The sequence below is a fragment of the Mus caroli genome, chromosome 18, assembly GCF_900094665.2.
Source record: "Mus caroli chromosome 18, CAROLI_EIJ_v1.1, whole genome shotgun sequence".
NCBI classification, from domain to species: Eukaryota; Metazoa; Chordata; class Mammalia; order Rodentia; family Muridae; genus Mus; species Mus caroli.
The window spans coordinates 78,699,988-78,727,542 of record NC_034587.1 but is presented as its reverse complement, the minus strand read 5'-3'; the positions used below and the strand labels follow the sequence as shown (position 1 = coordinate 78,727,542).

At 49.6% G+C, this 27,555-nt stretch overlaps 1 protein-coding gene across 4 annotated transcripts in view; it reads right to left on the bottom strand.

Annotated features, from left to right (window-relative positions):
• Window positions 1-27,555, bottom strand: part of Mbp (myelin basic protein) — a 110,585-nt gene that overhangs the window by 3,706 nt on the left and 79,324 nt on the right. The window contains exons 4-9 of one of the 4 annotated variants that reach the window (XM_021150283.2): window positions 27,097-27,527; window positions 20,086-20,163; window positions 8,953-9,054; window positions 7,025-7,060; window positions 6,599-6,631; window positions 3,267-3,389 (exon numbers count right to left, since the gene is read on the bottom strand). In XM_021150283.2, the coding sequence (XP_021005942.1) occupies window positions 3,267-3,389; window positions 6,599-6,631; window positions 7,025-7,060; window positions 8,953-9,054; window positions 20,086-20,163; window positions 27,097-27,527 (803 nt within the window). The remainder of the gene's footprint in view (window positions 1-3,266; window positions 3,390-6,598; window positions 6,632-7,024; window positions 7,061-8,952; window positions 9,055-20,085; window positions 20,164-27,096; window positions 27,528-27,555) is intronic. The other 3 variants (XM_029471817.1, XM_029471815.1, XM_029471818.1) reach the window with 3 other exon arrangements.

Below are 27,555 nucleotides of genomic sequence, written 5' to 3'. Positions count from 1 at the left end.
TGGAGCTGTGGGGACTGTCCCATCTCCTGAGCATCCTTTAGGCACCACCCAGGGTCATACATATTCCCTCGGAGCAGGGCCCTGTCTCCTGGGTGGAAGGAGGCACTGAGCAATCCAAGCCTCACACACCAGGTTGATTCTGCCACACACCACGTGCCTGAGGTTTCTGAGCCAAGGGTGAGGTTATGCAGAGGGATGGACTGGGGCTTCCCAGGTGGGTGTCGTTGCCGAGGCAACTGCTAGCATCTGGAGCAGGAAGGTCTAGGAAATCCAAGACCAGGATGGCAGTGAGGTTATTCAGCACCGGTGACCCCTGGCTGCATTCAGAGGTCACTGGAGAAGATGTCTTCCCACGCCCTCTCCTACAGCCTTCAGAACCTAGGCAGTTGGCCGAAACGAGTGTTAACGTGAAGGTCTGGGGTAGAACTCATTTTTTACTTTGATCTACCTTGGGTAGCGCCTACACTTTGCCTTGGCACAGAAAGCAGGTGGTCACTCGCTTGCTTTCTGCTCACATACCCGGGTGTGAGGCTTTCTCCCTGACTGTCTTAGGTGTGTGGTTCTCACTGCACATGACACTGCGCAGTCCATATGCCCTGCCCTGTCTGGGCTCTGCGGATGCTCATGTAGGATGCAGAAGCCTGTGTCGCCTGCTCTCTGTGTGTGATGACCATGGGCACACCCTACTAGTAAATGCCTGCAATGGAAGGCCCAGGGGGGATTAACTCCATGAGCCTGTGTTACAGACCCAAGCAGTCACAAACCATGAAACCTTGATGCAGTGGTTCTCTTAGGAAGCATATACCTCAGATCCGAGCCTCTGCACAACCCAATGTCAGCCATGACCTGAGAAACGGCTCCAGGACAGAGCTTGTCCCCTCATTCTTATCAGAAACAAAGGCACTAGAATCTGAAGTATGAGAATTCCCCTTTCCAAGTAAGCAGCCCCCTCAGGTGCCAAACATGAGAGGTGGACTACGAATCCAGCAAGGCGTCTCCCATTCACCACCCAAGGTCGGTCTGTGGGAACGATGCAGCTGGTGCGGATGCTACAAGATGGGCATCAAGAGTGCACAGATTCTCACACTGTCCCTTGAACCATCAGCCACCTCTGCTTGGATCCCATCCAACAAGAATATTAATCTTTCATCCAAGAAAGAAGCAAGAACTGGGGGTGGTGGCGCCACGGTAGGTGGCACCTTAAGGTTCACGCCTGCAGTGGGGGCTCTGGTTCACAGGCCTCTGTAGTCCAGGTTGTTCATCTTTGCCTCAGAAAAGAAGCTGGCTGCAGAGAGCAGAGAATAGCTGACTGTGAGTGAGTTTGCTATCTGTGATGTCAGAGCCCAGACACAGGTCTCCTCGCTCAGACGGAGTGAGCAAAAATGGTAGCTTTGAATGTCATACTAGGAAGCAAGGGGACTTCTTAGATAATGCCAGGCCAGTCAGGAGCCATGGACTCAAGGATGACAAATGCCACAGAGCCTTAAGTTAGCATGGAAGCCACCTCTAATGGCTGCCAGTAATGACACTGATGAGCCTCACCCTGCCTCTCTCCAGCCTAGAAGCTTCTGTGAGATAGATTCATAACTGGAGAATCAGCCATGTGACTATATTCCTGGATCTTTATAAACAAAAAGAGTTCTGTCTGTATCATCTAGCCCAGAGACTCCGTAACCCAGTTGCTGCTTTTCTGTCTCTGCCAGCCAGACAACTGTCACCCTGACACCTGACTGCAAGTCTCATCTGCCACCATGTCCCCAGGATCAGGGTCAGAGTCAGAGCTCTGTTTCTGGGGGGTTGACTCCTTCTCTCCTCCTGGCCCAGCATGTCAAGGGCGACTCAGCTGGTCTCTGTCTCCTAGAACCCTCTGAGGCCTTCTTCACATGCTGTTCCTACACGTGTATGCTAGCTCCTCTTCTGTATCTTAGCAAGTGTCACATCTCTGCTTTAGAGATACAACCACCCCATTCCCTCCATGCTGAGCATGGCACCATAGTCTCAAGGGGTGTTGGTCCTGCCTGCCAGGCCTCTAGGCCTCCAGCTCCTTCCATGAAGGAAGCTATGGCCCATAGTATCCTGGATGTCCCGACAGTGGTCACTGTGGCCATTGGGGATGTGGAGTGCTGCATAATTGCCAAGGTGGGAGGGACTTTGATCTATATGAATACACTGTCTTTGTCTTCAGACACCCCAGAAGAGGGCATCATATCTTATTACAGATGGTTGTGAGCCACCATGTAGTTTCTGGGAATTGAACTCAGGACCTCTGGAAGATCAGCAATTGCTCTTAACCACTGAGCCATCTCTCCAGCCCAAGGGGAGCTTTTATTAGGGGAAAATCTGGGACTTGGTTCAAAGTCAAAACCTAACCTGGGTATTCATGTTCCTCCGAGATAGACCTCATCTTTGGGGTTCCCTGGGAAGGGAACACAGGGCATCTCTGAGCTCCGGTCATCACTTTGACCTTTTTAGAGCTACATTGTGAAGTTTTCTACACCAGGCCGGCACTGCTCTATAAAGGTGCCATTTGGCTTGTGCTGGAGTCGCAGTCCCTTCCATGCCTGCCGTGTGCCCCACCACCAGCTCACCAGACCTGAGGTAAGTGGGCACATCATCCCCTTACACCATGGATAAGGAAACCACGTCTCAGAGAGGTCAGGAGCTGAGGCCACAGGACCAACAACAACAACAACAAAAATGACCCTGACATCTATCACTGGGTCTGTATGATTCTAGCACCTATGCAGCTAATTGCAGGCCTCTTCCTGGGCTTTTTCTGGGTCCCTTTTGAGTGATTTTAGTGAGGCCCCCACTCAGGGGGTTCCCCTCAGCTCCTTCTACATACAGGTGCCATTCATTCTCACCTAGGCCCTTGACTTATATCTCTAGGGAGAGAAGAGACACAGTATGGGCTTACAGTGAGGCCCAGAGAATGCCTGTGTGTAGCATGACAGCATCGTTTGAAAAGACTCTTGGCTTCACATTAAGTTCCTAAGATACCCAGAAGGAAGACAGAACTATGTTGGCTAAGAGCAAAGGAGGGAAGGTAAGTTGTGAGTGAAGACGGTCACTGAACCCTTGGCTAAGTTCAGCTCGGGATTCTGGAATTCGTCTTTCTGCTAACACTCTTCCTGATCCCTGGCATTCCCCTGGGAACACGGTTTTGCCTGGAGGAGTGGGGCACAGTGAACAGAGAGCACGGCTCCAGGCCCCCACTTCCCGCAGAGGTGCCCAGGTGTTTCCCCGTGGTAGGAATGTTACATTACCAGCTTAAAGATTTTGGAAAGCGTGCCCTGGGCGTCGTAGGCCCCCTTGAATCCCTTGTGAGCCGATTTATAGTCGGAAGCTCTGCCTCCGTAGCCAAATCCTGGCTTCTGCCCCTCGGCCCCCTGCAAGAAAAGACCAGAGCTCAGTGTCTGCTCGTGGCTGCCACCAGGGACTATCCAGGAGGACATTAGCCACCAGGTGGCATCGGCGAATCATTCGGGAGCAAGAGCAGCACGGAGTTCTGATGGAGAGGGGCTGTAGAAGTGCCAGTCCCCAAGTCTATCCGTGGGTGTTGCTGGAGAACAAAGGGCCTGGGCCAGGGATGCTGAATATTCTAGGGCACAAGCGCCCAACTTTACAGACAGCTGCAGAGATCCATGCCAGGGCATCCTTGTGAGAGAAAGGCAAGCATCTCTCAAATTCCCACCAAGGGCCTCCACCCTCATCAGCAGAGGAAGCACACCAAAGGTGCTGGAGCCCAGGGGCCAGGAGTGTCACCCTCTGCCTGGCCCTTAAGTTTTTCTTTGCTGGTCTTTCACAGCTCAGATTCTGCCTAGCCATGCTGTGTGCCCCAGAGGAAGAGAAGGAGGAAGAAGAGGAGGAAGAAGAGGAGGAGGAGGAAGAGGAGGAAGAAGAGGAGGAAGAAGAAGAGGAGGAGGAAGAGGAAGAGGAGGAGAAGGAAGAGGGGAAGGAGGAAGAGAAGGAAGAAGACAAGGAGGAAGAGGAGGAGGAAGAGAAGGAGGAAGAGGAGGAGGAGGAGGAGGAGGAGGAGGAGGAGGAAAATTTACCTTTCCTAAAGTAAAAGACAGATTTCCCAGTCTTTGGTCCAGGGCAGCCTCTCAATGGTGGCCATGGTGGGACCTAGATTCGGGTTCTTATCTGGTGCCTTGGGCAATAGACAGCGAGGCCTGGGATGTAAGACTCTCTGGGTCCCAGTGCTGGCTTAACTACAAAGGATGCTCTCAGTAACCCTGAGCGATGACACTGGCATTCTGGGTAAGGTCTTCATCAAGCCTCAGTGTGAAGTTCAGCAGGCTGACCCTCACAGGGCCCCGCCCCAAGGGCAGGGCACAAGACTTTGTTTGACAAGGAAATGGGAAAACAGCTGTCACTACTAACAGCTCCAGCATCAGGACCAGCCACCAGCCTGAGCTGCACCTAGCACCCTCAATGTTCCGTGCTGACTCACAGCAAGCTTTACGCAAGTCGGATGTTGAGAAGCAACCTAGCCACCTACCATCTAAGACGCGCTGAGGGCAGGATTAAGACACTTCCAGGCACTTCCACATACCTGGCCTCCTCGAGCAAGATGGAAGTTAGACCCTGGCCATATGAGCCAACGTTCTCCCCTGATTCCAGCTACTTACATCATTCCCTCTCTTTTGCCTGTGTTCGGGCAGAGGTCCCTGGCTGTCAGGAGGCTGTTTCAGTTTTAGGTGTTCTGTTGGGGTAGGAGCAAGGACACGAGGGGGACAAGGTCTAAGCTGAACGTGTGCTTGGGGCAGACAGAGCTACCCATGCATCCTGGGGGTTTCTTGGACACAGAGACTCCCGGATACCACAGAGAAGGGTTGTGGCACTTGGGGAGTGTGACATCAAGCAGTCAGGCAGCCAAGTGGCAGAAACAGGCGTCTCTGGATGAACTCTGGCCCCCAGAGCATGGCTTTTCTTCCAAACCAAGAATTTCTGAGACCTGAACAGCTCAACTTTCAGATCAACACTGTGGGACTTTCCTAGTCGATTTCGCCTTGGAAAACAGACAGTATCAAGACATATTCAACAGAGTTTTGAGAGAATAAGAAGGAGTTTCTGGAAGTCCAGACAAGAAGGCCATCCTGAAAAGAGGCGATGAAAACCCGAAGGAACTTGGGACCAAGAGAGACCCAAGGAGGCCCTGTGATACCCAAACTAGAGATTGCAGAGAGAGAGACACCAAGACCTTGCCTGTACGCCAGTGGGCAAAAGGGCTTCTCCTCCTCCTCCTCTCACAGTGTTTCCACAATGCCCTGACAACCCACGCCTAAGACATACAGTAGCTAAAATAAGAATTTTGGATAAAAAGAGGTGCTGTTCTTCATATCATCCTTATCCCTCCTGGCACAGAAAGTTAAAGACAGAAAGAGGCCATGGGTGGGGGCTGTGTGGGGGCTGGGTAGACATCTTGTTGTCACCAGTTCCGAAGATTTGACGTGTGAGAAAAACATAGGTACATTTACATCAAGTGGTTCACAGCTCAGTATGAGGACATCTGGGAATGGTCCAGGAGTTCCACAAACTTCCTCTTTCAAGCAATCCTTTCTCTTATATCTTTTCCTCTGTTTGACTTATTTTTACTTTCTGAGACAGGCCAACTCTGTTGCCCCACAGTCACTTTGCTCTTTCAGCAATCCCCCTGCCTCTGCCTACTGAATACTGGCATTATAGATGTGTGCCCCATGCTTGACCCTATCTTCTACCTACTGTTGTTTCTACTGTCCCTCTTCTCTCTCTCTCTCTCTCTCCCTCCCTCCCTCCCTCCTCCCTGCCCCTCACCTCTTCTCTTGTGTGTTGTTTGGTTGGCACAGATGGGTTCTGTACCACACTGCTCCCATAGATAAGACAACCTCTCACCCCACCCCACCTCTGGCTAACAGGCTGGTGTGTGTGCATCTGTGTAGCTCTGCAAATTACAGCTGTTTAACAATGAAGAGAAAGAACCATATCTAGTATTTGCTAGCATCAGGGATCAATACACTTGATTAGGACAAATCAGTAAGCATTTTAAGCTGGCGTAGACATGAAAACTTGCAAATATTTAGAAGCCAAGCTGTTCGACCAGTTAAAACCATCATCGGAACTTTGATCTTGTGTCTAAAACCCTAAAACCCTTACGGAATCTTTCTTGGAGGTTTAGTGGATCTGTGTTAGATGCCACTAACACACAAACAAAACCCCAGATCTTCTGGATTAACAGGTAGAAGGGTTATTGGAGATGGAACAAGAGTTTAGCATCATTATTCTGCATCAGCAGAACTGTCGTAAGGGGTGGGCAGCAGTGTATTTTGGTCTGCTGAGCCTTCTTGCAATATGGCCCTTCCTTGGGAAGGATCTCAGAACACTTGTGGGGAGGAGGTACAGGGCTCTGCAGTGCCCGGGATTCAGCCTGGCAGCAATCCACAGTGAAAGGCTTCCTGTTTGCCTGGAATAGAAAACAGCCTGCCAAGCATGGTGGGCGAGCTGGGCTGGGTAGGACAGAAAAAGCAAGTGTTAAGCAACTGAAAGAACTTAGAAGTCAGTGGTGTGCGCGGGCTGCAGGGGATGAGGAAGCAGAGGAGACGCAGACATCACCTACCCAGCTAAATCTGCTGAGGGACAGGCCTCTCCCCTGTGAGGAAGAGAAAGAAACAGTGACGACAGAAACATTGATGTGGTGATCGCCCGGGACAAAGTCCTGAAACCAACAGGAACAACCAGGTGGCATTCCTCCCCCCAAGAGAAACAGGCTCCCTCAAATGCACCACATTCAGGGATTGCCAGGCCTGCCCAAAGCTTCAAGGCCAGGATGTGAATCCCAGCTCAGGGGAACACTGCCTGGAAGCACTGGCCGTGGACGCAGAACTAGAGACCTGCTGCATCTTTGTCCCAGTGGGAGCCTCTGGGAGCAAGACTTGGGCAGATTCAGGGAGCCTTGAGCCCAGTTCCGTTTGGAACACATTTTGGGATTTCAGGATAATCATATGAATGAACTCTTGATGAATCAAAACATCGAAGGCCTTACCTTCCCTTGGGATGGAGGTGGTGTTCGAGGTGTCACCTGGAAGACAGAGAGGGGTGGGCTGCAGTGACTCACTTTCTTGTAGGAAGCCCCACGTTCTCCCAGAGGGTCCCACATGACATACTTCATGTCCACAGACATGGCTCCAATCTACCAGGCATCAGAAGCTAGCACATGCCTCTATATCATGCCCTTCCTGGGGCTGGAAATGGCACAGCTACTGATGCTCAGTTTCAATATGATGCCCCATTTAAAAAAAAAAATCTCGTGTCTGTGTGTGGGCATTAGTGTACAGACATCCATGGAGGCCAGCAGCCACGTTGGGGCTGAAGCTGTAGGCAGTTGAGCCACCAGCATGACTGGTGGGAATGGAACCCTGGTCCTTTGCAAGAGTGGTGTTCTGGCTAGTTTTATGTCAACCTGATGCAAGACAGAATCATTTATAGTGTATTTTCTTAATTAATGATTGGTGTGAGAGAGCCCAGGCCATTATGGTTGTTTGAATGAGAGTGGCCCCCACAGGCTCGTATATGTGAATGTTTAGTGGCTAGTTGGTGGAACCATTAGGAGGTGTGGCCTTGTTGGAAGAGGTGTGGCACTTGGGTGGGCCATTCCCACTCATTGCTCTATCCATCCATCTATCCATCTATCATCTATCATATCTTTATCTATCTATCGATCTATCTATCTATCTATCTATCTATCTATCTATCTATCTATCTATCTATCCATCTATCTATCATGCATCTATCTATCCATCCATTTATCCATCTATCATCTATCTATCATATCTATCAATCATCTATCACATCTATCAATCTATCTACCTATTATATCTATTTATCTATCATCTATCTATTATATCTTCCTATCTATCATCTATCTATCATATCTTCCTATCTATCATCTATCTATCATATCTTCCTATCTATCTATCTATCTATCTATCTATCTATCTATCTATCATCTCTACCTCTCTAACTCTGTATCTATCTATCTCTATTGATCACTTATCTGTGTATCCTCCTATCTCTGCCTCATGGTTGTGTCTGAAGATGGGATTTCTCAGCGACTGCCCCAGCACCATGCTCCCCACCATGATGGCCACTGATTCACCCTTTGAGCCCCAAATAACCTTTCTTCCATTCGTTGCCTTGGTCATGGTGTCTTGCCACCACAATAGAGAAGTAACTAAGTCATTTATTTTGTGGAAGAGTTTAGATGTACACAGAAATTGTAACGAAGTCACACATTTCCCCTGTACCCATAGGGCACTCCCACACATCTGCTCAGCTTCTGCTGTTTTAGCACCAGCATTAACGTGATTTGCTTGTACTAAGTGATAAACAAACATTGGGGCATTATCATCATTGTCCATCATCATCATCATCATCACTACCATCATCAGCACCATCATCAGCACCACCATCTTAACCATAATCACCATCACCATCATCATCACCATCATCATCATCTGGATACATCAAGGTTCACTCTATGTGGCACGCATCCTATGTGTATTAACAAATATCATGTGTCTTATGTTACAATGCCGTGCAGATCAGTTCTGTTGGCCTAACGCACCCTGCATTTCTCTGTTCATTCCCCAGCCCTCCTGGGCAACTCTGACTCCCACCATTTTCATTTCTCAAGGTTATAAAGTCTATATTTTTAATTAAGCACCTACTAGCTGTCTGATTTCAGGAATACTAAATTCTTATTACAATATACAGGTTTTTAAAAGCATGGCAGATGCACCCACGCGTGTCCTTTAGGACCTGGGATGACCCAGGTCCTCCTGAGGTTGGTGTCCCTCAGGCCAGTGGCACCCTGAGAAGGATCCATGGATGTTAGGTGTGAGCTAAGACCTCTTTTGGATCCACAACCTTTCCCTTGATGATTTCTTGGTTCCCCTGTGCACAGTCACTTACAATGTTCTTGAAGAAATGGACTACTGGGTTTTCATCTTGGGTCCGGCCGTGCTGCGACTTCTGGGGCAGGGAGCCATAGTGGGTAGTTCTTGTGTGTGAGTCCTGAAAGAGAGAAGCGAGCAGTTGAGGATGGAGAGGGCTTAGGTGGGCCACGTCTGCCCTTCTGAGGAAGGTGAGTCTCTACTCCATGCCTCCTGGGGATTTGGAAGCTGCTGGTGCGCCACCAAACACCTGAGTCCGGGGCGGGGCTTAGTGGAGCATGCGTAGTGCATAACCACAGCTTGCTGGGTGGCTACTCTCTATTTCTCAAGCCATCACTGGCAGAGGGAGTCTGTTCATTCGCTTTGGGGCTGTGCACTATGAGCTAGCCTCGTCACCTCGTGTCACCGGGGTTCTGAGTCTGTCGACAGAGGACTATCACGTTCCCATCTTGAGTCAGATGGAAGTAACACCTGCTCTGAGCGTCCATCTGGGCCGAGGAGTCATAACCCACAGAACCAGAGGGCTCTAGGCCAGTGAATATGGCCAATAAGATACTCTAGCAAGCACATGGCCAGTGATTTACCTCAAGTGAGAGCAAGCTTGGAGGGGAGACTGAAATAGCTCTGCTTTCGCCTGATGCTGTCCTCCTGGCTGTCACTCTCTACCTGTGTTCGACACAGGGGACGTGCACAGAGCCACAGAAACTGTCTACGACTAACCCGGAATCTTTGGAAAGACGCTGTGAGGGGATTTCACAACGTCACCGTCCTCAGAGAGGAACAGACAGGGAGTTCTGGAAGAGATCACACAGGTTTCATTGTTTCTCCCTCTTTTGCTCCCAGCACTCAGAGTCAACCTTGTGCTGATTCTGAGGAACCTCAGCCAAACAGCCTCAAGGACAACAGGAGTGATATGCATAGCCTGTCTGCAGGGGTCACAGCCATGTGTCTGGGATGGCAATCCAGTCATTTGAAGCATCCTGTCTCTCTGGGCTCGGGTTGGGAGAATCCGCTGGGGAGTTTGCCACCTAGAAAGGCAAGAGCTGCTTCTCGAGAGCTTGAGAGGCCCTACGGCTGTATGTAATGGGCGTGGCTCTGTGGTGAGAACTGGAGCTGCACCGGTGCCATTTGCCTAGCACTTGGCTTTCTTCCGGGTCGGCTATATCATGATCCTCGTGATGAACTAAGCAGCTAACATAGCTTTACCCTCTGCGTTGTATGTCCTGAGGCTGTGGACAAATGGCTACTCCATGTAGGAAGTGATCCTAGCTGTGGGTTTGATCTCTCCCCATCACCCCGACGCTGTTCACCCACTTCCTACATCACAGACCTTTGACATAGTTCTTGCCCTCCTCCTCCTCCTCTCTCTATTGTGCAGGGACCAAAGCTCACTGTTTCCCAGGGACCACATTCTAAATCTGCTCACTCTTCCAGGCCAAACTCCGCCTCCCCTGACCCACTCCAGTGGGCCAGAGGGACTTTGTAAATGGCTTCCTTTTCTTCCTCTCCTCTCCCATTCTTTCTCCTCTGACAGTGAGCTCACATCCTGAAAAACTCTCAAGGGCGGCGCCTCTTCACTTCCCACATGCCCAGTGGCCTGCCTTGGTTACAGAATGGCATTTGCTCTGCCTCGGCTGCTGTGAGGAGCCAGACCTTCCCAGACTGCCATACGAATGCTCTGTGGTCTCCTTGTCAGCTGCCTCTTGGCAACGCCATAGCTGTGGAGCATCAGCTTGGAGAACCCTCTGGTTAATGTGGGTACCAGGAGACTGACTATCCTTCTAGGCACATCCCGTCAGCCCTCAACAGTAAATCTGACCCCATTAAAGCTTGACACAGCACGGAACACTGTTATGCATGAACTGACAAGTTGTGGACTGGGAGAAAATATTGCAAATCACATATGAAAAAGAAAGACTCAAACATAAAATATGTTTTAAAAGAACAGCTAAATCGTCAAAGCTCAGAAGTAAGAAAGAGACATGGGGAAAAAAAAATCAGCACGACAGCTGCTCAATAGCAACAGCCATGAAGATCCTGCAAACAGGCTCCATGAGATGATGCTATTACCACCTATTCAGATAGCTAAGAAAATACGATAATAACAAGTGTTAGCTAGGACAGGGAGCAACTAGAACTCTCCCATGCACTGCAATGGGAGTACAAAATCCTGCAGTCACCAGGAAAAACAACTTGGCAGTTTCCTACAGCACTGATTATGTGTTTATGGTATGACCCTCCAGTCCCGTTTCATGCTTTGAAGAATGAAAGAGAAATGCTATATCTTTGAAAATAATTTTTGCATGAATATATTGGGTGAACATATATCTTTTTGAAGGAAAACAATTTAAATCTTAGATGAAAAACTTACATTCACTTGAAGCCTGCACTTGAAGGTTTGTAGAACTTTTTAATCCCTGCAAACTACAAGAGACTCAGATGTTCTTCATCAAGAGAATCAGCATAGCCCGACAGTGCTCATTCAATGGAATCCTTCTTAGCAATAAGATTAACGTTTTGAAAATGTAATAAGACACCTCTACGTCACGCTGCATGGAAGAAGCCATTCAAAAAGATTTCATATAGACTATTTTTTATGTGTATTCTTGAAAGGCCTATCCTATGGGAAGGGAGACTAGAGCAGCGGTGGCTGTAGTTAGGAGATGAAAGAAAGGGGGGGTTGTGTACACAAAGAAGGGGTGGTCTTAGGTTGGTATATATTTGTGGTAGTAGTTATACAAGTTTATAAATTGGTCAATACATATAGAACTCGAAACAGAGCGAGTCTACTTTGTTATATATTAGTTTATAAAAACAAAGCAAGCCCATTTGACATGGTTTATGACTGCACAGCATGCAGTCATTGGAACCATTACACTGTTTTGTGAGTTTCCCCACCAGAACCTTTGTGAGAAGGCAGCCCGAGCCTTGCTTCCACCCAGGAACTTTTCTTATAGGTCACTTTTGCTCAGTTAGTTACAATGGCTTACTCCACATTCCCTGTAGACATGGATATTCCAGATTTTCTGAGTGTCTACCAGAGGACACTGGTGATGGGCAAGGTTGCCTACAGTCTTGTGAGCTGGTATCTTTGGGGGGAAGGGCTTTCATCTTGTAGCTTTTTATCAGTTATATGCAGGTATGTATCTGGCAGATAAAACCTTGCTGTGCTCTTGGTTAAGCAAAGAGCCCACAGTGGGGGTTTTAGTGCTGTTCCTCAAGAGCACAGTCTGTCTATGCTGAGCATATCTACGGTAGATCATCGCTCTTGTAGGTTACTAACAGCCATTGTAACCACGTCAGTTCTCCACCAGCAAGAAGGGCCACAGAGCAAAGGCCGTGGTTGCTGGCCTGCCAATGACTACTGGAATCTGAGTGGGCTGGTGGTCTTGCCATCTGGCCCCCCTGATGCCAAGGCCTGGCCAGTGAACCCCATGGTTGTGTTTGGAGCCGAACATTTGGTACAAGTGATGGTCTGCAAATATAATCATGTTTTCAGAAATAAAAAGTTCAATTGTTTCGAAAATGGTGTATACTTACAGGAAGGTGTTTCATACATGGCAGTTCTGCCATGGGTCAGCCAAGGCTGCAAAGGGCTTTAAAGGAGCTCCTATCACACAGCCTTCTCTTTGTCTATTTTTTCTCTTTTCCTAGTGTTACGTCAGGAACCTCATTTTGTGTCAGTACAGCTTTGTATTAATAAGCAAAGATGGCAAACTTTTGCGGCGACATAAAGTAAAATTATGATGAATCGTTCTATAACTATGGAAGGCAACCCTGGCCAACCACATCATCGATTTCTAAGATCCATTCTTTCTCCATTAGCCTCTTTGCACTATTTTTGAAAAATTCCAGTTTCCTTCAGTGGGAAACAGTGCCCACCACCAGCAGGAGGCGCTCAGAGGCTCTCTGCAGAGGTCCGGAAAGGAATTTTTCCAACCTCACCAGCAGGGGGCGCTCAGACATGCTCTCTGCAGAGGTCCGGAAAGGGATTTTCATGTTTTCCAACCTCTTGTAGGTTGGAAGGTTGGGGATGGCTAAGCTTGGAAGTTCTATCAGAGGCCAGTGGTCATCAGACTGGGCGTCTGCTTGTTCTGCGGAAGACAGGCTGCTTCCTAAGAGCGGCCTGGGACACATCATGAGCTTTAACAATAGCCGTTTCACAAGGAAGTGGGGCCTGGGGTTTCATGGTTAAGCAAAATAAAGAGATTCTACTTCTTTATTTCTGGCCCGAGAAGGGTTCCCCTTGCCTGGGATCCAGACCAGCTTTACCCAGGTTTTTTAGAGTTATACTTTCTTCTTTCTCCTGTCTCCAAGCAGATTTGTGTAAACAATGAAAAACAACTGCTGACTCACGTTTAAGCAGGAGGTGCTATGTCCCCTCACTGACGCCAAACCCTTCACCCAGCTCTACTGCCCTCCTCCGCTTCATTTGTAGGGCGACACTGAGAGGCTAAAGCCTTCCCGCCGAGGCCCCGAGGAGTCCAGGCCCAGTGCTGGAGACAAGGCAGCGCGAACCAGGTAGACTGGGTGTGGAGAGCGTGGGAGGACCACGTGATTAGTGACAGCCACAGGAGGCTGCTGGTCTGTTATACAGCAGGCGGTAAGATGCGGGAGAAGAATCGAGTTTAAAATCATGGGTTTCACCCATTCATTTCAAGGTTTGCAGATGTTAGGTTCTGAAGCCGTGGGCCAGAAAGAAATTGTTTATATCTGAGGGAAAGAACTGAACAGATAGATGGAGCCCACTGGGCTTGGGAAATCCTAATTAAGTAGGACTTGAAAATGCAGTCGCAGGTAAGGTTAAAGACAGGATTTCCCGTCATGCCATCATCACTGAAAACGTTTCATTTCCATGGAATTAAAATGTAGGACCCTGCCAATTTCCATCGAAGAAAACACCAGGCCTCGACCCCAGCAGGTAGGAACAGTCTGCTCTGCTTATGGGAGGCAAAAATCAAACCAAGTTATCTTTTGATGCCTGTTCCTTTCTTTCCTTTACATTTAATTTTGAGCCCTGGTTCCCACAGACGCTGGGCAAACCCTGTTCCTTCACCTAGCATCACAGACTGTTGCACACATCTCAGCCACACGGTGGCGTCAGGACACTGTAGTCAGCACTCTTACTAGAGCAAACTGGAGCGAGTACTTAACTGTCTTAATTGAACTCAGGGGCTGCTCTGTATGGGCAGGTGGCAGCTCCCACCTTGAGATACACTTTTTCAGAACAGCCCCCAGAGTGAGTTCAGATTTGATACTATGTTTTCTCCTCTGCGCAGGTGAAAGTGGAAGCATACGTCTCCTCTCATCTGCACTCCCCCGAGTCTGACACCCACAGAGCCTCTCTCTGGTAGGACTGGCCTCTGCTGCTTCTTTGAGCTTTTGTGTTCGTTCATGCTCTCCATGCCTTGGAAATCTTGTGAACAGCTCTCCTCATTAACACAGCTTCCAGGGGAAGAAGGCCACAGATAGTTCCCTTCTCTCATGGTCTGATTGTCACATCTGTTTCCCGCTTGGGAGCCAGTGGCAGGGTCAACAGCCAATCTATCTGTGAACCATTTCAGGGAGAGGTCATGGCTGAAATGAGTGCCGACATGTTTGACAATGGTCTCAGGACGGTGACAGAACATGTCCACAGTGGAGGCCATCTTTCCTGACTTCTGACTCCCCATTCTCTGGCCACCCAGATGTTGTGGCTGCTTCAGGACGCATCTCTCTCAGCACTGGATGCCCCAGTTCTGGTCTGGTCTCCACGTCCACAGAAGAGACTATGATATCATTTGTGATCAAGCTGCTTGGAATAATCTCAGGAGAAGGTGTTATCTCTTTTTTTTTTCCCCCCTAGCAAAATCCATGCATTTTAAATTCTGCCATCAGGGCTGATGTGCGGCTTCCCTCCTGTTTTAGTTCTTTGCCGGGCATCGGTGGGACAGAACATGTAGGCATCACAGTCACTGATGCCGATGACCGATAAGAGAGACCCTCTTTCTTCATGGCCAGCCGGGCAGCATACTTGTGGCTTTTTCTACTTTCTGGACAGGTATGGATAGATGGAGGCTTCAGGCTGCCCCCTAACTTCACTGTGTTGTATTTGCCCTCAGACATGGCAAGGCAGGGATGGTATCTGCTCTGGAGATAGCCTGGGACCACCGGCGTCCATCTTTGTGTCCCTGGTGGAAGGGGGGTGCTTTGCCACACATTTTAGTGTTGGGTTCCTTAGCGTTTGACCTGCAGCCACGTGTGAAGGGAAAGTTACCATGACACTGCTGCAATGTTGGGGTACCAGTTCCTTCATGTTGTTCCAGGACCCGAAGGACAAAGATCCCTTGGCTGCCTCTGACAACTTTGTGCCCTCTTCTTTGGCAGTGTAACAGTTAACTTCAGAATCCTCTGGATTTCTCGCTCCTTGGATGTGCACTTGAAACAGCTTTGATGATGATGACGATGATGAGAGAGAGAGAGAGAGAGAGAGAGAGAGAGAGCAATGCCAACAAAGCACTTCTAGTGTTAACCGGATGGTCTCCAGGCCTGGGTCTTCCTGGTTTCAGAGGGTCTACGCTGATGCCAGCTTCCACATCTCTCCTGGACAGTGGGTCCCCAGAAGAGCAGTGGCCCTGTGGCATCTGCAGGAAGTCACAGACCTGGCCGTGCTGCCTCTCAGCTTTGAGTAGGCCAGCAGCTAGGTGGCACCTCGCCCCAGCATCCTTCAGTTCCTGCGCCTTTGTCCCCGTTTCCTTGTAAACATGGTGGGAGGTGGGGTAGGTATTGGTCTTAATATTCCCTTTCTTTACAGTTTCTAAGTACCTGTCGCTTTCAATATGTCCAACATGTAACAGTTCATACAAATAGCAAACAGAGGTCACAGAAAAAGCACGGAGCAAACACTGATGCTATGTGGCATTTATCTTTGGGGATAGGGTCATGCTATATAGCCCCAGCTAGTCTTGAATCTGTGATCCCCCTTCACTTACCTAGAGCTGGACGGCAGGAAGCACCTGGTTTTGTGGCTTTGGATCTTTGTGTGTAGGCAGAGTGGAGGGTGGGGTCTGGGAAGGTTTCTTTGCAAGAACAGTGAGGCAACTACAGGCTTTCCAGCAAGCAAAGGCCTTGGGCTCAGCAGCAGGATGGGGTGCATACCGCACCACAAGCTGGGCACTCAGGCAGGCAGTTGGCCTCCTGCCCTGGTCAGCGCTTGCCCCAGAGAGAGAGACACCATGAGCAGCCACAAACTCCATCCAAATCTTACCCAGAGTCATGTGTGGAGCAACCAGGAGGAAACTGGATTCCTCAAACAGTCCAGGCAGCTCCTAGCGCTACTTGTGTGGGGGTAGCCCCTCTGTGTGGACAGGGACCAGGCTCTGCAAGCTACACTTCCTGTGGGTGGAAGATCTAGGAAGCCTAGCACCCGCTGAGGCTCTGCCTTTTAGAGGGAAGGATCCAGAGGTCTTAGGATCCTCTCCTGAAGACAGACCAGTGGGCAATGTTTGTTGAATCTTTTGCTTAACGAAGCCTCTCATTTAACAACGGAGGAAACAAACTCCATAACAGAAAGGAAACTGCCCCAGAGCTGTAGCAGCACAGGGTAGGTGGCTTGAGCCTCTGGGCCTTCAGGTCAAGCACTGCACTCTGGGGCTGCTTAGGTGTTTCTAGAGCAGGTTGGAAATGAACTACACAGAGATGAGACTGCCCATGTCGCATCACGATGCCTGGTCCGAGCATACACCTCTTCCTTGCTTGATTAGCACAAAGCTCTCTCTGGATACCTAACAGGCCTCTCTCTCTGGTCGCAACAGCTTCACAAGTGAACAAGTCTGATTCAGTGAAGGCCATAGCCCTGGAACATTCCATGGCAGACTGGTAGGATGAGACCTAACCCTCAGGCCTTTGCCTCTCACTCTGTGACAGACGATTCCAGAACCCTAGAGCTGATGGGTGTGATGCACTGTGGGCCTTTTGGAAAACCTCTGGGGTTATTTACAGTGGTGATGGGGTATCCTGCCAGGGTGGCAAGGAGCTGAGAAGACTCCAAAGGAAACAGTGGAGGTGGCTATTCCTGTCCACCGCTCCCTCAGGGTTCCTGCCAAGCCACACACGGAGGAATCAGGAGGCTGTCCTTGTGGTTAGGGTCTCCTTACCTCCTAGCTTTGCTCATCATGTTCCCTTCAGCAGAGCATGCTGCCTGCCTGGTACCAGTCCATGGTAGGCTCGAGCCTAGCAAGCCACGATGCAGGAAGGGGGACCAGGGCTGCCCACGTGGGATACACGAGACCTGTCTCTGCATTTCTTGCTTCTCACCCTGAGCTTGGCACCTGTTCCCACTTGGGAACTTTTGTGTTTTATTCCCAAAGGCTCTTCTCTTCGCCTCCAGCTCCTTCCTTTTTGCCCCTCAGGCTCCGAAGAGCAAGACTTCCCTGAGAAAATGACTGGGTCTCTTAGAACAGATGAATGCTTAGTGGGAGGCCTAGTGCTTGAGGGGGCCATTAGCAGTGCTAGGGTCAGCTCCTTCCGTGTGAGCTCTTTCACAGAAGGCGGGTCTTTGTTACAGAACCTGCGGGTGTTTTAGCAAACAGGGAGGAGGAGAAGGAGGGGGAAGGGGGAGAGGGAGGGAAATGGGAACACATAGTAGCATGTTTGTATACCTGCCTCTCTACAGACACAGACAGAGAGGTGCCTTTTAAAAGAGCATAATAAGTAGTGTGTTCCACTGCTAAAGAGAGTGGAAGCAGCACGCTGGGCCACTCAGAGCCAGGACGGCCAGCTTAGCAGTGGTCACAGTATCCTCTGAGTTTTGACTCAGAGTCAAAAGTCAAGTGTCTTATATTTCTGTTTTCCCTCACAGTAGACAAGCAAGCATTACTCGTGACACCTAATAACTGCTGTCTATTTTCCTTTGGTCCTAATGTATGTTCAAGCCAGTTAATTCAAACCCTGTTTGAATTAAAATGGAATTCACAAGTAATAGATGCCAAGAATGTCACGCTGGGAACCCGTAGCATGTTCTAGCATCCGGGGAGAGAGTTTCCACTTCCTGACGCAGCAGTTCTGAACCCTCCTAATGCTGCGACCTTTTAACACCATTCCTCATGGTGAACTGATCCCCAGCCATAATTTCCTCGCTACTTCATAACTGTAATTTTGCTACTGGTATGAATCATAATGTAAATGTCTGATATGCAGGACATTTGATATATGAAAGGGTCACTTGACCCTCCCAAAGGGGTTGGAACCCACTGGTTGAGAAACAACCTAAAGTTTAGGATGTTCTAATGTTAAATTGCTATCCAGGCTGTGGCCTCCACCCAATGGCTTTATCTCCCTGAGAAGACCGTTGATCTGAAGCCATTAGAATACATGCACAGAAAACTTAAAATATATGCATTTGGGATGAAGATGTAGAGAATAGGAGGGGCTGGGTTCTTTCTGCTAAGTAAATTCTAAAGGAGAAAAAGCAAATAGTCTGTTGATGGTTCCTTGCTGTGGGAACCCCCTGGGTTCCAGTCAGAATCTTCATTCTCTATGCATAGGGTCTACCTTCTGTAGCAGAGGGTCTCAAGTCTGGAGCAGGGGGTAGGGTAGGTGGTGTCAGCGTCATTCAGATGAGCCAATGCTCTACGGTTTGGTTCAGTCATCTAGCCCTGTGTACCACAAGCCCCTTATTCCCCTTAGGTGAAGCACCTGCCATTGTTATAGCACTCACACGTGTTGCACTAGCAGCATGCTAAGTCTTGGAGCAGTGGGGCCTGGGGCCAGGTGCTTGCTGGGCAGGTGCTGTTGCCCAAGATGTTTCCCGGTTCAGGAAAGACAAGTGGATGCAGGACCCAGCAGGTCCTAGCAGGTCCCAGCAGGTCCCAGCAGGTCCCAGGAAAGATGAATGCTGGAGGCACAGGGCACCCTCAGAAACTACTCCGGGGAAGTACCCAGAGAAAACTGAGCAGTGGTCTGCCCACACACCCTGCATGGGGCTTCCAGTCAGTCTTATCACTTAAGAGACATCTCAATGCCCCCCAGGGCTCCCAGTACTGCCTATGTCTGCAGTCACACATCTGCCACGGCCCCAGGCTAGACTAACCTTGCTTTCCTCTGTTGCCTTCTCAGCCCTGGCCCCAGACTGGCCATCTTAGAGGCCAGTGGGAATGCTCCTCATTCTTCACGACGCTATGGCAAGGCATGGGACTGTAACCTCCTCAAGTACCCGCTACTTGCCCCCCAGGTCACCTACCTCAAGCTGAGTTCCCGTGCAAGCGTCTGACCCAGGAAGTCCAAAGCCTAGGGTTATGGGCACCCTTCCTGCTGCCCGCCTTGATTGCTGTGGCTCCCTTTTAATACCTTGCAGAAGAATTGTGTGGTCCCCCTGATCCCTAAGCATCCTTCTTCCTGATAGGTGCTCCGTGGAGCACGGAGAATGGTCTACGACTTAGTTTTTTAACCTTTCACCGGCTGCCTTTGAAAAAGGCAGGCATCAAGACTCACACGGCATGTGCCTCTGTGTGACACAGTCACTGAGAGACAGGCTCTGTGTGGTGACATTCAGCTTACATTAGGAGCAGTCCCAACTGTGCTTGACTGAAGGATCTCCTCATCTCTGCCCTCCCCAGCTTCATCCACAGTCTGTTAATGTGGTGGTTTCCATCCTGGGAAGTGAGGGCAGATCCCAACCATGTTATCTATGACACACTCAGAGGGACAGATGGCTGTGGACTGGGCTTAAGGACACTTGCTATTTGAGTTAAACCAAGGTGACAGCTGGAGTGCTTGACATCTGTAGGAGCTTGCTGTAAAAGCAGGCAGGGAACATGGGCAAGCAATGCCTTGCAAGGCTGGTCCTTCCTGGCCTGTCCTCTTGGTGGCTTTTCAACATTCATGGTATCATAGAAGGCCACACCACAAGCCTACAGCTTGTTCCCTTTATGGTGACCTGACAGCTCTGTCCTGTCCTTTGAGACTTTCACACCGCAGACAGGCTCCCTACCTCGGGGCTTTCTTTCCTATCTTGGTTTGGACTCACAGATACCCTACAAACATGTTGAACCCCCAAGACACAGTGAGCCCCTGAAAGAGTTGCCTGTCCTAATGACCCTCTCAAAGGCCCACAGTGCTGACAACATCTCACACCAGGTAACCCTTGGCTGGTGGGCCAGCAGCCGCCACTTACCTTGTACATGTGGCACAGCCCAGGACGGCTGCGGGCATGAGAGGGCAGAGGGCTCCGGCTCTGCTTTAGCCAGGGTACCTGCCGAGGAGGACAGAGTGGGCCGGGTGAGTCCCGCGTGGGCACTGCCTGCAGAGCCAGCCCCACAGTCCTCCGCACATCTCTAGGATCAGTGTAGCCGACCCCCAGCAGGCAAAGAAATGCTTTCCTGTCTGGTGCTGTGGAGGCGTTTGGGGACCTACTATGGAACTGCAATGGAATCATTTCGATTTACTCTGCCTTTTATTTGCAGGCCTTTTCCTTACTGGCAAATGTGGTGGCTTTTGTGCTGGATTTCCAAGTAGGAATCAGCAGTGGGTGGCACACGCTCACCTTCTCAAGGCTTCTACAGAGTATAGGGAGCCGATTTCAGAAGCTGCAGTGCTCAGGGTCACTCCTGAGGACATTTTCTAGCCCAAATTCTTGCTGGTGAAGCTCAGGGACTCCATTTGCATAGGTGCTTGCTTATTCCCCAGCACGGGTCATGTTACCCCCAACTGTACCGCTGTGCTTCTCGTGATGTGGAGTTTACTCCTGACTTAGAATCTCCTATAAGCTATGAGAGCGTGTGCAGACATCCGAAGTTCAAGGAAGCGTCAAGAGAACAGAATCAGAGCACCCAGACAAATGGCCCTCAGGAGGCGACACTTTTTGCCTGTTCACAGCGAAATAATCAGGAGAGATGCAGGGAGTGAAAGACAAGGAGTGGGAGAAATGGAAGGAGAGAAAAACGGGGGAGGGGCAAGAGAAGAACAGGAAGGGGCGAATGAAGAACAGGGATGGGCAAGAGAAGAAAGAGGGAGGAGCGGTGAGAGAAGAACAGGGAGGGGCGAGGGAAGAACGGGATCGGGTGAGAGAGAGAGAAGAACAGGGAGCTTATAGTGGTCAGCCAAGAGAGTCCATCCCTCCAGGATGTTCCAGACTCTTGTTTTGTTACCGATGAATGGCCTTTTTAACCGTGGGCTGAGTGTCCTGCAAGGTGACTATGAGCCACAGAAGTACCACTGAAAGTCAACACCGCAGGGGTGAGAGTAGAAAGTCAGAGGTGACCCGTGCTCAGCAGTCTGTCTCATAGCCAAGAGTCCTCACCCATGTAAGAGAGGCATCTTCTATACTAGCAAGAAATCCTGGTGGATTTCTTAAGTCTCCTGTACTGGGAGCTGAGAGAGGGAGCAACTGAGTATTCCTGTTAGAGCAAACCTCCTCAGGCAGACATGGCTGTCCCCATGAAGAGAGATCCCTCAACTGAGCCAGGGAGGGTGACTGGGCAAGCCTGGGCTACACAGAAGATGAAGGAGCAACTGAGCCAGTGAGGGTGACTGAGCAAGTCCAGGCTACACATTTATGCAAAAGATAAGGGTGCAACTTCAGTCAGTGCCCCCTTTGTGGCCCATGGGGACAACTTTCTCCATGAGTGTCGGTCCCTGTGAGCTCCTCCACAGCCCTGCCAGGCCTGACATCTACATACAGGGTGGAGCAAAATCATGGTTCTAAGAAAGTATGACCTAGTGACACTTACAGAAGTGTGATCTGTACCCTGATGTCACCACTCCCACACAGGGTTAAAGAATGGTGAGCATTCTCATGGCTGTGCAAGTTCACAAGGGTCTGAGGTGACAGAATTACAATGGCTCCCACTGACAGGTGCCCAAGCCTGAGACAACCTGCAGGTTGGAAGGGGTGACAGGGGCGGGGCAAGAACAGCCCTTAGGGAGATACAGAGGCGCTGAGCCACTTTTAGGGGTTCCCTTGGGACACTTCCGGCTATCTGAGCTGCTGCTCTCTGCTTTTTTCTATTTGTAAACAAATAAACAAAATAGAGACTGTGACAAAAGACACAACAGAGAAACAACAACAACAACAACAACAACACAAAACAACCTTAACAACAACAACAAAACATTAAGCCACGGTTTGATGGGAATGTCCAGTCATTCTTCAGTACTAAGCTAATATCTTGGCACCTCAGTGACTTTCAGCATGAGCTCAAAGAGGGACTGTTTCCCCTAGGCTGATCTGTTCTTCAGAGGTCAAGCTGTACTTTCCCTCAACCAGTCAGAACCGCTTGTCACCAGCTGGCTAATCTCTGCCACCCCCACCTCCCTGGAAAGGAGCACCAATGATCAGGAAATAGGCCCCTTAAAGAGGAATGGGTTTAAAAGGCGGAGATGCTACACAGACCACATTCAAATTCACTCAGTTTTAGTTTTATCTCTTACTTGTCTTCCTTCTAGGCCTTCTAGCTTCCTCCAGCATCACCCTGAAGAGGAGTCTGCCTGCCTCTCAGTTCAGCGGGAGGAGCCTTGTCGCCCTTTGAACACACCCTCCCTGGGGAGCCCAGGGGTGGGGGGGCCCTGGTGCTTGTGATGGCTAATGCTGATTGCTGACCTGATACAATCTAGAATCACCAAAGAGACAGGCCTCTGGGCTTATAAGGGATTTTCTCGATAAGATTAATTGAGATGATAAGATCCACCCTATTGAGGTTCGCTGGGCTGGGGTTCTGTTCTGAATACAAAAGAGAAGTCCCTGATTCTGTCTGGACTGCAGTGTCACCAGCTGCCTCAGGCTCCCTCAGCTGAGACGTGCTAGCTGAAATATCTCTTCCTTCAGCCAGCTGCTTTACTCAGGATTTTTATCACAGCAACAGAAGAGTGAGATACTCAGTAACTATTTGCTGGGAGCCCTGGGCCGGTTCCTTTGTGCCCGCTCACACATCCCTTAGCATCCACTGGATACTTCTTAAACACACACAAGGACCATGCCTATGGGAAGGGAAAGAGTTAGATGCTACAGTGCCGTGATGAGAGACCACCCTGAGTCTGTGGTAGAGACAGAGGACTCAGGACTGTGCCGTTTCAGAAGAGGCAAGAACTTGAGTGCCAGACTTACCTGTAGGTGTTTCTCAAAGCCACGGAAACGCCAGTCACACGGTGCCATTAGGAAAATAAAAATACAACTTAAAAAGTCCATGTGCAATTAGTACACCATCTTTGGTCTGTTACAATGTTTAATGAGTGCATACAAAAGCAGATGTACATTTATTTATCTTATGCTGAAGTTTACAACAAAATTGAATTATAGTACAACCACCTAAGGGGATCGACATTAGATACAAACACAAGTTACAAACATTCCCACATTTACAGAGGGTGCAACGCCCATCACATTCCTATTCCAGTGTCAGTGGATGGCTGTGCCGACCGACTGAGGCAGCAGAAAGGCAGAGTTAGACACCAGGGACCCAGAACTGACCAAGTGAGGCTACTCTGATTCACATGAGAAATCTCAAAAGTGTGAACGTGGACACAGATGTTAGTGTGTCCATCCCAGGCTGACTCTTTCCAGAGAGTCTCTGGGAAACTCTTGCCAAGTGGACTGGAGGCAGGGAATGGTGTGTGGGTCCCTAGTTCTCTTTGCTTCTGCCTGGATCCCTGAGTTCTCTCTTATCTGAAGGCAATGACAATGACGGTGGCACTAGACTGGAACCCTGGGAGTACTACTTGGGCACTTCCACTGTGTCCTTCATGTGACCTTTAATGTCACCTTTCACAGGATGGATGGCAAGTTTATCTGGAGCCTTCTGTTGCCACATTAACAGTGAAGACAAAACTAACTGTAGAACGGAGATGCATCTAACAAAACTTAGGATGCCATGGGACAGTATCAGGAAAAAAGATGTTCTAGCTAATTTACAAGATCACCTAGGACTTAGTGGCAGGAAGCATCTTAAACCCATCCTGTCAAAATTAGAGGCGGAGCGGCCATCTGAAGACTGACTGAAATGCCGGCTCTAACGGGTTAGAAACGGAGATCTCAGGTAAAATAAATAGAGGCAAACAGATACAGGTGAAGAGCGTCTCTCCCATCCCGGGAGAATGGAAGAATGTTTTCTTGTGGCCCCTGTGTTGTCTGGATGTGACACTACATGATCAGCCTAGGTCCTCCGTGGGATGCTACTTGCTCTGGGTGGGAAGAGGAACCTTCCTATGATTTGTGTTCTGAGACGCTGGCTGGTGGCCTGGGGACTGTCCCGGGACTGGGCAAGAGGTAATGGGCTCGGAGCAGGTGTCTTTTTTCTTTTCCCCAAAGCCATAGCCTCACAGCCTCATAAGGCCTGGGCATTCTACGGGCTGGGAGACCCATTCCTTGGAGGCCACAGCACAGCCTCCCTTTCTTCCCAAGGAGCATGCGCACAGTAAATGAACTTCCCAAGGAGCATGTGCACAGCGAAAAGCCCTTGGAAGAATATGCCTTCTCAGAGCATTCTTCATGGGCTGCCTTTGAATGCCAGCCCAGAAAACGCACAAAGGCTGGGTGTTGTCCCCACATTCTGGGAGCTGGGGGTGGTGGCTCTGCATGGCACGGAGGCACCACGTGCCCGGGGAGGGAGGATGCAGGAGACAACATGACCAGAAGTCCCACTGCAGGGTGAGGGAGGGGGTTCAGAGTCTCCCAGGTTCTATTTGGAGATCCTTTTCCACATGGGTGGGTCACATAGCCACATCTCCAGGTGGCAGGTGCTGGCCCTACCAGAGCACCCTGCAGTGGTGTTAGATGCACATCTTAGAATGACATCAAGGGTGCTGGCTTTTGCCAAAAGGGATGCTAGCTAGCCTTTGGACTCTCTTCTTTGCAACTTTCTTCAGAGATGGTTGTGGTTGCTGGGAATTGAACTCAGGACCTCTGGAAGAGCAGTCAGTGCTCTTAAACCACTGAGCCACCTCTCCAGCCTTTGCGACTTTCTTAAAGACCTTTGCAGTATAGGAAAACAAGCCCTGCTCCTCCCCATCTATAAACATTAAAATACATACAGAAACAAATCCTGCTGACAGCTCATAGCAGTAACTGCCCCTAACTGCTTCTATGATGATTGATTTATAGCCGGGTGTAGAGTGAGTTAAGCCTCCACCGGCCAGTGTTAAACAACCAAGGACCTACAATCAAAGAGGCTTGAACACCATGACCTGACCCCTGCTGTGTGCCTGGCCAGGGAGCTTCCAGCAGAAGGAGGTACCTTTGCCTATGCTTGGAACAAGCTTCAGGAGGGCAGAGGGGAACAGCAACAAAAACTCTGTATGGAAATGCCGTAACTCTATTTCTGCATGCGAATTTAAAAAACTAATAAACAACGAGACCATAAGGACCACACGTGCAAACGCCGAGGGACTTTTTTGGTACGAAGGTTGTTCATTTAAATAATCCTTCATATTCAAAAAACACAGCAATGGTGCAAAAAAAAAATCGACACCTTAAGTTTCAAAAAATCCCAATTATTTAAAAATTTTCATATATATATATATACATACATGTATGTATATATATATATATATATATATATATATATATATATATATAGTATTTGGACTGCTTTTGAGTTTTGAATTTCTTCTTTTAAGAATTGGAAAAGAATGTGATTTGAAAGCAGTGGAGGGAAGGAAAGGCACATCTGTCCACTCTGGGAGAGCCATGGAGCAACACATGAACACACTATGGTATTTCAACTTGAACCATGGCCACAAAACTGGCTCTAGACCCTGTGCCTTCTGGCGACTTCATCTTTCCTGCCCAGTTTAGGTCCTGTTCCTTCGGCTGCCTGGACTGGATGTGGCTGTGTGCATGTGTGGGCTTGGTTATACAGATGGACCTCAGGGGGCAGTCAGGAGCCTCCAGATCTCAAGCGCCTCCCTCGAGATGAGGGCTTGAAAGCCACTACAATGTAAATCGGCCCTGGAAACAAGGTTGATGGATCAGGCTGAAGGCGATACCACTAAGTACAGACTGTGCAGGAATCTGGGGCAGCTTGAATTCTGTTAGCAAGTAAGACACATCCAGTGTTAGTGACAAGTAGCGGTGACATCCAAGGCGAGGGCCAGACTGCTGCTAAGACACCAAGGGGGCTCTGGTGGCCACGGGGCAGGAGAGCTGTCATTAGGTCCAGCAGTTCACAACCATCCCCACTCTCAAAGGTGTGGCTGGAGACTACAGCATTTTCAAAACTGCACTGCCAAAGGCCCTAGAGCCATGGAGGGGCCTCTGCCCTACACCTCAGTCAAAAGCCTCTTGCGTTCTCCAGAGCTTTGACAACAGACACAACTTACAGGCAGAAAAGTTGCCCAGACTGAGAGGGTACTCAAAGACCAGGGCTTGTTTTAATGTCCCATCCACATCTCTCCCAAGAGTTGCTCAGCTATCCAACAGAGAGATGGAAAAATGCCATACACTTACAAGGTGGCAGCCACCTGACAGACAAACCCTGAACCACGGGCTCATGCGTAGCCCACCCCAGATGTTGCCCTTGGAAACTGGACCATCTGCACAATTTTATCTTCTCATACATTTTAATACACAGGGCATTTGCTTTTGAAACATCATGAAACACAAGTTATATTTAAATTAACGGAATCAAACAATTTTTTTTTTGTCATGAACATTCATTCATTCATCCCCACACCCACCAAACTACATAAGACAAAGAGGAAAGTTTGCTGGAGGTGCAGAGGTGGCAGACCTCCTTGCCTCAATTGGACCATTGTTTCACAGCGGCAAGCATAGCAGCCTGTACCCAGCAGAGAATGTGCACAGATGAGGTTCGAAACCGGAAGCACTGTGCAGCGGTGGGATCTGCTGAAGCCCCAGGCATAGGGCATGTATACCTAAGAACCCATAGGCTCAATGCTACATCCTGGGTGCCTCAAAAGTTAGGATGCAGAAGGCACTGCATTCCTGAGTGACACCCAATCGCAGTCCCTTGTGAGAAGGGCAAAGGGAGCAAAACAAGTAGAAATTGGCTAAGTGGCAACCACGCCCACTCCACGCCCAATCCCCCAGGCCATCAGCACTGTCCGATCAGGGCTAGTATCTCAGACACAGGGACATGGTTGCTCTGCGATGGTGACTGGCCCAGTTCCACCTGCCCACCTCTCCTTCCTTTCCGCATTTAAACCCACAGCTTCTCTACGGCTCGGAGCTCACCTTGCCAGAGCCCCGCTTGGGCGCACCCCTGTCACCGCTAAAGAAGCGCCCGATGGAGTCAAGGATGCCCGTGTCTCTGTGCCTTGGGAGGAAGCCATGCCTGGCATGGTCCATGGTACTTGCTGTGGCCAGGTACTTGGATCGCTGTGAGGGTCTCTTCTGTGATGCCATCACATCCAGGCCTCCGGAAGCTGCTGTGGGGTCTTCTTGGATGGTCTGAAGCTCATCGGACTCTGAGGGCCTGTCTTTGAAGGTGTTGTCCTCCCTTCCCGGGGCATCTCGGGAAAAGAGGCGGATCAAGTGGGGGCGGTTCCCTGGGTCAGCTGGGTGGGCGCCTTGCCAGTTATTCTTTGGGTCTGCTGTGTGCTTGGAGTCTGTCACCGCCGTGTCCTCAGCCGAGGTCCCATTGTTCTGGATCGCATCTGCCTCCCCTGCAACAACAATGAGATATGAATGTGG